At 47.5% G+C, this 11,389-nt stretch overlaps 4 protein-coding genes across 4 annotated transcripts; 2 read left to right on the plus strand and 2 right to left on the minus strand.

Annotated features, from left to right (window-relative positions):
- Positions 1–1,082: 1,082 nt before the first annotated feature.
- Positions 1,083–2,892, plus strand: N7509_013132 (choline/carnitine O-acyltransferase; the record flags this gene model as incomplete). Its single annotated transcript, XM_056637769.1, has 2 exons — positions 1,083–2,716; positions 2,766–2,892. The coding sequence occupies 2 exons, from the start codon at positions 1,083–1,085 to the stop codon at positions 2,890–2,892; spliced, it is 1,761 nt and encodes a 586-aa protein (XP_056481276.1).
- A 1,391-nt stretch (positions 2,893–4,283) lies between these two features.
- On the minus strand, positions 4,284–6,068 carry N7509_013133 (uncharacterized protein; the record flags this gene model as incomplete). The annotated part of the gene is made up of 1 exon (XM_056637770.1): positions 4,284–6,068. The coding sequence occupies one exon, from the start codon at positions 6,066–6,068 to the stop codon at positions 4,284–4,286; it is 1,785 nt and encodes a 594-aa protein (XP_056481277.1).
- Positions 6,069–7,025: 957 nt separating this feature from the next.
- N7509_013134 (uncharacterized protein) lies at positions 7,026–8,899 on the plus strand (the record flags this gene model as incomplete). Its single annotated transcript, XM_056637771.1, has 5 exons — positions 7,026–7,088; positions 7,141–7,235; positions 7,300–7,908; positions 7,964–8,302; positions 8,359–8,899. 5 exons carry the CDS (start codon positions 7,026–7,028, stop codon positions 8,897–8,899), a joined length of 1,647 nt encoding a protein of 548 aa, XP_056481278.1.
- Positions 8,900–9,786: 887 nt separating this feature from the next.
- N7509_013135 (Aminotransferase class-III) lies at positions 9,787–11,256 on the minus strand (the record flags this gene model as incomplete). The annotated part of the gene is made up of 1 exon (XM_056637772.1): positions 9,787–11,256. The coding sequence occupies one exon, from the start codon at positions 11,254–11,256 to the stop codon at positions 9,787–9,789; it is 1,470 nt and encodes a 489-aa protein (XP_056481279.1).
- Positions 11,257–11,389: the final 133 nt, after the last annotated feature.

The following is an 11,389-nucleotide window of genomic DNA, read 5'->3' on the forward strand; positions in this document are numbered from 1 at the left end:
ACCAAGCCCACATAAAAGCTTATAAGACGATCAACATACAGTATCCGTTGCATGTGCCCAACTCTCCCGGATGTGGGCCCGGAACGGGACGGGGAACCCGAGAGAGGTATGGCGCAGATAGCGACAAACGCAGTATTTTAACGTCATACCACTGAAATTGAAGCAATTTGGATTTCTACGCTAAGGGGCACTACATGTAATATTTTTCTGGAAATCTCCCGATAGCTTGCCGTAAGGACGCGAATAATACCTAGGTGAAATTACATTGATACGGTCACATATACCCTTCACGCCTTCAGCCTATCGTAGGTAATACGATGAGCCGGGCGGCTTTTTAGCTTTGCTATCCCTAGCAGAGAGTCGAAATTACGCGGCAAATCTGACTCCCATATATCCTCTGTATAATTCAATGGTTGCTTAAGGACAGCTTTCAATACTGTACCAGTACGGTAGAAATCCTTTGTAGATTATAGAAATCATCTAAAATTAAAATTTGTAATTCATCCATCAATGTGGTGTTGTGCGCTTATGCACTGCACCCCTAGTTACGGTCTAGAAGCCCCCATGTGATCCAAACAGGCCTCGGCTGACCCTGCATCCGCCGCCGTCAGGCTGACACCCTTCTGCGAAGCCATCGCACTTCCTGGAAAACCTCGGGTCTTCCTCGACCCGGAACAACCGAGGCCCCAAGAACGACCCATTACTAACGAAGCAAGCATAGCCTTGCGCAACCATTATATTTGATCTCCAGAACCCCTTGAATACTTTCTTGGAGTCCAAGAACATCGTTGGTATGCTGAAGGGACTCGGAAAGGCTCACACGCAGTCAACAGTGCTCAGACGTGCATTTCAAATCTCTCACTTTTCCAAGGCAAGCCTCATTCCAATACTTTCCTGTGAAATTAGAACTTACTTTCAGTCATAGAGCACGGGAATGGCACCGAGAAATGCACGACAGAGCAGTAGCTCTGCTTTGCCAGCAAGTATGCAGTTAATTATCCACCAGCCCTGCGCAGATGCGTCAGTCAGTCAGCTAAAGCGAAGATACACTAGGCTACAAAGAAGACAGCTCGAAGGGCCCAATGTTCCGATTCGAAGACTCCCTCCCCAAACTGCCTGTCCCAACCCTCGAAGTAACCGCAGCTCGATACCTCAAGTCCGTCCATCCGCTCCTTTCAAGCACCGAACTAGCCTCAACAACAAAGGCCGTCCAAGAGTTTATCAAGCCTGATGGGATTGGTGCTAAGCTTCAAGAAAAGCTGATTGCTCGCCGTGAAGACCCGAAACACAAGAACTGGCTCTACGAGTGGTGGAATGATGCGGCGTACCTGACATACAGAGACCCCGTTGTGCCATATGTCAGCTACTTCTATTCTCACCGCGATGATCGAAGACGGCGAGACCCTGCCAAGCGCGCCGCAGCTATATCTACGGCGGCGCTGGAGTTTAAGAAGCAGGTCGACGAAGGTACATTGGAGCCTGAATATATGAAGGGGCTGCCGATGTCAATGGAGAGCTACCATTGGATGTTTAACGCCTGCAGAGTTCCCGCTCGACCTGCCGATTACCCAATCAAATATTCCCCCCAAGAGAACAAGTACATCCTCGTTATCCGCAAGAATCAGTTCTTCAAGGTCTTACACGAAGTGCATGGAAAGCAGCTGAATACTTCGGAGTTGGAGCAGCAGTTCAAGCGCGTCTACGAACTGGCGGGCAGGACGGCCCCTGTCGGTGCTTTGACTTCTGAGAATCGCGACAGCTGGACGGACGCAAGAGAAATCTTGCTAAAAGCCCACCCTACAAATGCAAAGTCCATGAAGGAAGTCGAAGCAGCGTCATTCGTTGTCTGTCTGGACGATGCTGCCCCCGTGACCTTGAAAGAGCGAGCACACCAGTACTGGCACGGTGATGGAGAAAACCGGTGGTATGACAAACCTTGCCAATTCATCATCAATGACAACGGGACCTCTGGGTTCACGGGTGAACATTCTATGATGGACGGTACCTCTACTCACCGACTGAACGAATACGTAAGCGAAGTCATCTTTAACAATAAGCTCGACTTCTCCGACCCTTCGGTCCGCTCAAACCTTCCAGAACCCACTGTGATAAAATTCTACATCAACAAGGAGGTGCAAGCCGAGATTGAGCGCGCCCAAAAAGACTTCAGGGATGTCATTGGTGCCCACGAGTTGGAGGTTCAAGCCTACCAAGGCTACGGCAAAGGCTTGATCAAGAAGCTGCGATGTTCTCCGGACGCCTACGTCCAAATGATCATCCAATTAGCCTACTTCAAGATGTATGGCAAGAACAGGCCTACGTACGAATCAGTCATGACGCGCCGGTTCCAACAAGGTCGCACAGAGGTTTGCCGCACAGTCTCCGATGACTCTGTAGCTTTCTGCAAAGCCATGGTTGATCATTCCGTCGGTCCTAAGGAGACTGCTGCTTTGTTTCACAAGGCGCTCAAGGCGCACATTGAATACGTTTCTGCTGCTGCAGACGGGAAGGGTGTCGATCGCCATCTGCTTGGACTAAAAAAGCTGCTTGGTTCGAGTGATGAGGTTCCAGCCATCTTCAAGGATCCTACATACAGTTACTCGAGCTCATGGTACATCTCTACCTCGCAATTGAGCTCGGAATACTTCAATGGATTTGGCTGGAGTCAAGTCATCCACGACGGGTGGGGAATCGCATATATGATCAACGAGAACAGGTATTTCACCTCTCCGGAAGCTAGAATGAAGATTGCTAATACTTGACAGCATCCAGTTCAATATTGTGTCGAAGGGCCTTGGAAGCGAGCGAATGAGCTTTTACCTCAACGAGGCCGCAGGGGATATTAGGGACCTTCTGCTCTCCACCCTCGAGCCTGCCAAGGCAAAGTTGTAGATTACTATGAGAGGTAGCTGGACGGATTTTGTATACATATAGCTAGGCAACTTAGATGTCTCGCATACCTGGCTCTTTATATTGAGAAACTCCGTATTTCGAATAGTTTTTATGTGGTCTTACGATCTTCCCACGCATATTTCGTAGTCAGTTCGTGGATCCTGTTTCCATGCGAAATACCAGGACAGACGTACGCCGACCACTTCTGCTAATCGGGAACGTCGTCATGTGGGATTTACATTTCCTATCTACCGCTATCTATTGCTACTTCAAACTTAACCTTCTGGCATAGGTAACTGTAACGGACTCCACAGAGACACAGCAAGAGTTTCGACACCCCTGGCCCCCCACCAGGAATTGCTAGTGACACACCAGCTTTTGCTAGGGTCAGGAAATTGATAAAAACACCTCATACTTTTATTAAGAGAACTATTACCAACTTTATTGGTGACCTCACGCAGTCAAGAGGGACAAGAAGAGTAAAGTTTGGCCGTAAACGGCTCACCTATCGCTGTGGTCTTAGACCATAGCTTTAGATAGGGCCAGTTCGCACTCCCTTGCAGGGAGACAAAGTGTCTGTATTGCAGTGGTCTCTATATACAGTGGTCTCTATATACAGGGGGAAGGTATAGAGGGGAAGCCGGAAGGGGCAAAATCAAGTCTTGGATGTGTGAGAGATGACGAGCGAGCACCAGGAGCAAGCAACTGGCTCTTGTGAGGTAGTTGTAAGAAAGTTATAATAGGAAATTTAGAAAAGTTAGGAATTCCCAATGCGTACTTTGTATTATATTTAAAGTATCCGACTAGCGAGTTGCGCACCCAATAGACTGTTAAAAAGCGATGTATTACAATATCTCAACAGCAACAATCTATTACGAAATTTTCTTACTGTAGTGCCATGTAGTTCATAGATCGGAGTGGGTCACCAGGTGCCGTGGATTTTGGTGTTCCTCTCCTTTCAGGGGGTAATCTCTGTGCATTCGCACTAGTTGCAACTATCGCCGCCATCTTACCTATATAATAGGTATCAGACAGTAGCGCTTGAAGTTACGAGTACAGTATAATAAACTAATTTCCGTACGGGAGGTGGGCGTGCCAGTAACTGGCGCCCCTAGAGACAGCTTGGTTGAATTAATTCGTGGCTGTAGAGATATAACACTAGAAACAACAACATTAAAGTTTATTATGGTATTCTCTAGTGCGCGACTCGCTAGTGGAATACGTTAACTAGAATTTGAACATTTTCTTTACAAATGAAGAACCGCTGAAAAACGCAAGTTTAACTTATCTAAGTGCTGTTTAACCTAGCGTGCTGCTCAGTTGCTGCGTAGGTTTATAACAGAGAGGACGTATCTTTATAGACTCAAGTAGAATTTACCCCTGCTAGAGAGCTACAGAATGCAAAACTTCACCTCTTTTCTTACGCATTCTGCTATTTCCAACAGATGGGCTCTGCTCTCTCTCGAGAACACGTTGAAGTATGCCACCCAAGCATTTACTCCTGTTCCCGGATCTGGCACTTTGTCTCCCAGGTGTAAGAAGCAAAAGCACTTCGACACAAAATCAACGAGATCGGGACGCCTGGAAAATAGTTCTGCGCACACATCTCCTGACGTAAAAACCCCTCCCCTATCGACAGGGATAAACACCATCTCACACCAATACTGCGGTCCTTGAACGAAGGGGTCTGAAAGCTGCTTGATACGATGCCTATCGTTGAGACCAAATAACAAGGCGAGACCGAAATAGTCGACACCGTACGTATGTCGCACCGCTTCTGATTCCTGGATCCCCGGCGGTCGAGGGTTGACCTCGATCAACCAGGCAGATGGTACGACCTTGGCTGGCGTAGAGCGCTCGGTTAAGTCCAAGATATTGTTGTGAGTGCCATATTCCATGCTTGAGTTCTCCATTCGTGCTTCCAGGTGAAAGAATCCATTCTGAAAACCCATCCGAATTAGGCTTTGATGTAGGGAGTTTCGTAATGTAGTAAGCTCGGATTGCGGCAACCTGGATGGGAGAACGTTTGCTAGTTCAATGAAGGTTTTGACGCTGCCCTTGCCATTTGAATCTGCGCTTTTAGGAAAATCATCAGATGCTTCAAAGAACAGCAGTTCCCCATCGCAAAGCACAAGGTTCGCATCTACTTCAGGTCCATCGCAATACCTTTCCAGCACAAACTGGACCCCATGTCGATCAGTATTGATGCTGTGTATGCCGGTCTCCAGCTGGGAGAGGCTCTCGGCCCTGAACACACCTTCCGAGAGGAACCCGTTACAAGGTTTGATGATCAATGGAAAATCGAGATGGTGGTCATGCACAATCTTGATAGCTTGCTCAATGCTGGAAGCCTGGAATGCGTTATGCCCTACAGAGACGCTCGTTTTGAACTTGTTCGAGGTAATTTCGAACGCCGACGGAGGGTCCGTGAATAATCCTAATTGCAAGGCCGCTTCAGCGACTGCGATTTTGTATTGATCGCGCAAAGTCACAAGACCGTCGATGTGACCAGGAAAGGACCGCACTGCGTCCACAATTCGACTTGCATATCCAGCATCCGGATGTAGTGGTGTGTCAAATGGAATGAATGACTTGTACCAATGGCGATAACGAGATTCATTCAGCCAATGTTCAGGATAATCGAGAACAACCATATCAATACCCAGAGCTTCAGCTGCTGTGTAAATGCTTTCTCCCGTTCCTCCATCATCAGGACTACGAAGACCGCCATCAACTATGGCAAGAGTTTGACGCTTCGGTTTCTCTATCGATAGCCAAGTAAATGCCAGCCGATTGTTCAATTCAAGATCAAGGCAAGTCAATAGCGATTCGACAGTTGGAAAGCGGATTGAATCAATCGGGGTTAAGAGCATGGCGCCAGCCGATGCTACGAGAGCTGATGGAAGCATTTGCATACTGTCAATGTAGACGGGCTTCCCACTGAAAGACTGCAGAGGTTTGGCAAAGTTTACAACCTTTTTCACAGGTGGGCAGTCCAGTAGGCGCTGTGAAAGTATGTCGGATCGCACGATATACCCATCATTCTGTGGCACCACTACCCTCGCAACGCTTTCTTGTACATAATCGGCAGCTGAAAGACAGTCGAGTATGAAGTGAAAGGCCTCCAAGGATCCAAGAGCTTGCGCATCGACCTGGAAGTACTCATCCACGGCCATTTCAATAAAAAGGCGTACATCCTCTCTGCTCGCGGGCCACGAGAATTGACCGGAGTTGGAGACCCCTTTGAATCGAAGGTCGATGGTTTGCCAGGAAGTGATTTTTACCGCATGTTTGGTCGCATCATTGACGTGCCAATTGCATCGAAACCGAGCTGTATCACCACAAATTGTCAGCAAAGTGCGACGCTAGGAGTAAAGCGCAAGACTGTGTATTCTGGGCTTTAAGACAGACCTTCATGATTGCTGGCGTCTCTCACAATAATAAAACCAGACATGATGTTTGAAGTCTCAGTGGAATACTCTTGGTGCACTTTTCTCGTCTATGGACCGGTAAGGGCGTAGGTAGTCAGATATAAACTCAGTACAAAATACTTATTCATATTTACAATTTTTAAAATTAAATTAAAACGATTCGTAATAAAAATGTTGAATTTAATATAATAAATGAGCGATAAGTACGTTACGACGGCCAAGAAGTCGGGTATGGAGATTCTGAATTTCTAGGTTAGTAGTGCTTACTGACATAAATTACTAGCGCCTACTAGTATACTAGCTCTTACTAGGTCACACGTCATCAATTAACACGATTTCGCTGTTGCTACTACACTCAGAAGTCCAACGGAGTGGATTTCAGCTTTGCGCCACCAAATACTCGATATTTACGGGGAGATAAATATTTTTAGGGTCTCGCAAGCTGCATAATTTACCATCAAACACATCTATTTGTCATACCTAGTCTCCGGAACTTTTTCGGCCCCGCTTCGTACTTGTGATGAGGGAGAAGCGGACTTAAGCATGTGCCCTGCGTTTCATCCCTTCTCGACAACAACAATAACAACAACATTATCAACATCAACATCAATATCAACATCATCATCATCATCATCATCATCATCATCATCATCAACGTCAACGTCAATGTCAGCGTCAATGTCAACATCAACAACACTGAATATGACCGCTTCAGAGCCTCGATCTTTCCCACTCGGGACATCTCTGCCACCTGGAGACATACATGTATGTATTACTCAATCATAGGTTGATCAGTGTACTCATGTAGGCCATATAGGCCGTGAGCGCCTCTATTCCGACATGGAAGAACCTAGTAGATTACATGGCGGGTGACGAGGTTGTTGTCGGACAACTGCAGTCCTACTACCCGAGGTACGATAAACCCCTTACTTGAATCAGGGCGAGGGGGACTTTGAGCTACACTAACCTTTCCAAGGTTCTACCAGCATGCTTGTGTTCAGAAATTGAATGAAGCCGTTCTCAACAGGGTAGGGGCCCCGGAGCATATACGATGCATGGTATTTCCTTCCAAAGATGCGGCAAACCGATGTCGCCAGTACCTTCATAAGAGCCAAGGACCCACGATCACAGTTCAAGAGGTATCTTTCTCTCTCAACCAGAAAGTATCGGAAGCGAATCGCATTTGGGCATGCTTTAGTGCTATTCTCTTTTCCGAGCAGTACAGTCAATGTGCCAATGAGTTCTGGGCAGACATGGGGGATGGAATCTCCAGTCGTAATGCAGAATTTTGCCTGGAGAGATTCCCGTTTTTGAGCTCAGTGTCATCGGTCCCTGACCTACAAAGCCGTGCGACTAGACACGATTGCGGAATGATACCTCCCGAGCCGTGGCATCATTCTGATACCGACACCAAAAAGACTATTAAAACAGTTATTTCAAAGCTTGTTACTCCGAGCCAACCTAGGCGAGAAACAGTCAGCCCAGAAGATGTTTACCTCTTCCCCAAAGGTATGTGCGCAATTCACAGCCTGGCAAGTATACTAGTTCCAGGTCCAACAAAATCCTCCGGAGCAATTGTATTTGGGTTAGTTATAACTTCCTTCTGCTACGAGATCCTGGGCAGCACTGAAAATTGCTAGATGGCCATATGGGTCGACACCTAGGTGTGTTAGGGCAAGTGGGTACCAGAGTTTCACATTCTATTCCCAAGGTACATCAGAAGAATTGGACCAATTAGAAGCATCACTAGAATCTGGCCATTCAATCGCTAGTCTTTTCTGCGAGATTCCATCCAATCCTCTATGCGCAACACCGGACCTTAGTCGCATTCGGGCCCTCGCAGATCAATACCACTTCACTGTGGTGTGTGATGAGACAATAGGAACCTTCATCAATGTTGATGTCCTGCCCTATGTTGATGTTGTTATTACTAGTCTCACGAAGACTTTCAGCGGGGCTTGCAATGTTATGGGAGGAAGGTAAGATTCCCTCTCGCTGTAGCATGCTAAGGAATCTACTGACCTACTGCGTGTAGCGCGGTTTTGAACTCAAAGTCTAAATCGTATAGATTCCTGAAGTCGAAGCTTACCTTGTTACATGAGGATCTTTTATTTCCTCTAGACGCAAAGATTCTTCTCCAAAATTGTCTCGACTTTCCAGCCCGCGTACGAAAATCAAATACAAATGCCCTAGCAATCGCCAACTTCCTCAAATCCTACGACTCAATCTTACATATCAACTATCCTAGCATGGTACCCAGCCATTCCCTATACGAACAATACCGACGACCCGAAGGTGGGTATGGCGGCTTGATCAGTCTTGTCTTTAAAAGTTTTGACAGCGCGATACGTTTCTACGATACTATTGACCTATGCAAAGGACCAAGCATCGGAGCCAACTTTACGCTTGTGCTACCTTATTCTCAGCTGGCACATGCTTGCGAATTGGACTGGGCGGAATCACATGGAATAGCAAAACATATCATGAGGATTAGTGTGGGCTTGGAGGATGAGCGTGCACTGATATCAAAATTTGATCGAGCTCTACAAGAGGTCAAGGCTCTTGAAAAGCTATAAACCTATGGGAAACAATTGCTAGTCAACCTAATGACAAAAGTCGATAGATCTATACATGTCTCCTACAAGAATCGCTCTTTGCTCCTCGTCTTCTCCTTATGACAAGACAACTGTTCCTGCTAACTATATCCCCTGTGATAATCCCTAGCATATATTGGCCAGTAAAGAGGAGTACACTCTCGATTCTGCTCTTGCCATGATGCTGGTAACCGCTATCTTGCTAATTCATCGCCGGTGATACTGTAATAATAGAAGCGGTTATCTGGGAACATTTGTCAGAACGGAAGCTCTAAATCTGGAGGATACGCGAAGGTATATTGATAAAAGATTCCACTTTCAACAACGTAATTGGTATCTCATGCGACGAGAAGTTTCTAACGGAATACTTATTGTTGTATCTAGGTGCCTACTAAAGCTTCTCGATTTAATCTCTCTCTCAGTATTATTGCTCAAACTACGATTCAAAAGTGTCGTTTGAAGTCCATAGTAGTTTCAAATACCTATCGATAAAGCTACAGACAGCTACTAGTATTACTGATGCGACTATAGTGACTCAAACTAAGCCGATTAAACCTGTAGGCTTAAAGTACTGCCTTCCCGTGTATGGGAGATTCTTAAATAATTGGTGACTATATCGAGCTGATCAATGAGATAATTGAAGATCAAGGAGAGGATATATTTGTGCTTATGGGCGAGCATCATCGTACAGATAATGTACGAAAGAAGGAAAGAGATTAGAAGGCAATGATGAGATGAAGGTGCCTAGAGTATCGATTTATGCAGTGGTATATGCTGTAAGAAACACTAAAATTATGGGAATTACAGCAGGATGATAGGATTGCAGATTATTCAGACTTGATGATGATGAAAGAAGTCGTATAGTACAATTATCTGTCATTAGACTTGCCTGCCACAAGAGCCAGCTCTACCTCTCTCTCAACCGTACCGTAGGCCTCGCTTAACAATCTAATCATCTCCTCGAATTCTTCGTCCGACGCATTATAAGGCGGCGCAATTAGGACATGGTCTCCTCTGATTCCGTCAGCCGTACCCGCCCCGGGATAAATCGACAGTCCACGCCGGAAAGTCTCATCGACCATCCTCCACGTAAAGCGAAGGGCTGGTTCAAACGGCTCCTTAGTGGCCCTGTCCTTAACAAACTCAATTCCCCAGAACAAGCCTTTTCCGCGAATGTTGCCCACGTACTTGCACTCGCCTATCGTTGAATTAAGCGCCTTCTCGAGCCACCGTCCCTTAGTCGCGCACCGCGCTACCAGGCCATCCCGGCGAAGTACTTTCTGCACAGCTAGGGCGGCGGCGCAACTCAAAGCGTGAGCCTGATAGGTATGCGAATGCACAAAGTAAGAGGTACCGCTCTGCAGCCCGCGAATGACCTTTTTGTGCGCAAGCACCGCCCCCATGGGAGCATACCCTCCTCCCAGCCCCTTGCCTAGGGTGATCAGGTCTGGGTATACGCCCGGACCCTCCTGTTCAAACGCAAAGTACGTGCCCGTCCGACCACTGCCGCACATGACTTCATCAAGGATGAGCAAGATACCGTACTTGTCGCATAGCTGACGGACACCTTGGTAGTATCCTCTCGGGGCCGTGATGCATCCCGCTGTGGCGCCGCCTACGGGCTCGGCGACAAATGCCATAACAGTTGTTGGCCCAACAGCTTGAAACTCCTCATTGAGCTCCTTGACAAGCCTTGCGCTATAGTCTTCCTCGGTTTCTTCCTCGAGTTGTCCACGGTAGGCATATGTCGCACTCACGTAACTGACGTTTGTCAAGATCAAGGCGTCCTTGAACGGCGCCCTCCTTGCTACATGACTTGATACACTCAAAGCCCCGACCGTATTGCCATGGTATGCTCGCTGCCGGGCTACGAGACTCCTTCTCTGCGGCTGGCCGATCTCAACGTAGAACTGTCGTGCGAGCTTAAGTGCTGTGTCCATGGCCTCGCTGCCCGAGGAGACAAAGAAGGCTCGACACAGCCCGTGCGGGTTTCCCTCGAGAATGTCGTTTGCTAGAGCCTCGGCGACAGGGGTCGTAAATGCCACCGTGTGCGTGTAGCATACCTTGGTCATCTGTTCCTGGATGGCGGCCTGCACGTCAGGGTCCCCGTGGCCGATTATAGCGACAGCGGCGCCTGTGCAGGCATCGAGAACGCGATGACCGTTCGAAAAAGTAACATAAGAGCCCGAAGCGGATGCTACCGTCAGAGGGATTGAGACGAGCGAGTTGTGCAGAACATGCGATGCGTCAAGATCAATATCAAAGTTGCCATTCACGCTGCTTATCTTCTTTTCCTCCTGCGCCTCGCCTACCATCTGGGCCTGGGTATTGGAAACCATAATGCCTGACGTCACGCTGTGGATAATGTTGGACAATGAGGAGGATCTTCAGCTGTGCCGGATACTCTAACCCTTATACAAAGAGGCCGAGGCTGCAGGACTTGAGACCTCGGCACCGCTTGGTTCGGTTGTG

This window comes from Penicillium cosmopolitanum, assembly GCF_028827165.1.
Source record: "Penicillium cosmopolitanum strain IBT 29677 chromosome Unknown utg000012l:1.0-3308103.0:1.0-3310761.0, whole genome shotgun sequence".
NCBI lineage: Eukaryota > Fungi > Ascomycota > Eurotiomycetes > Eurotiales > Aspergillaceae > Penicillium > Penicillium cosmopolitanum.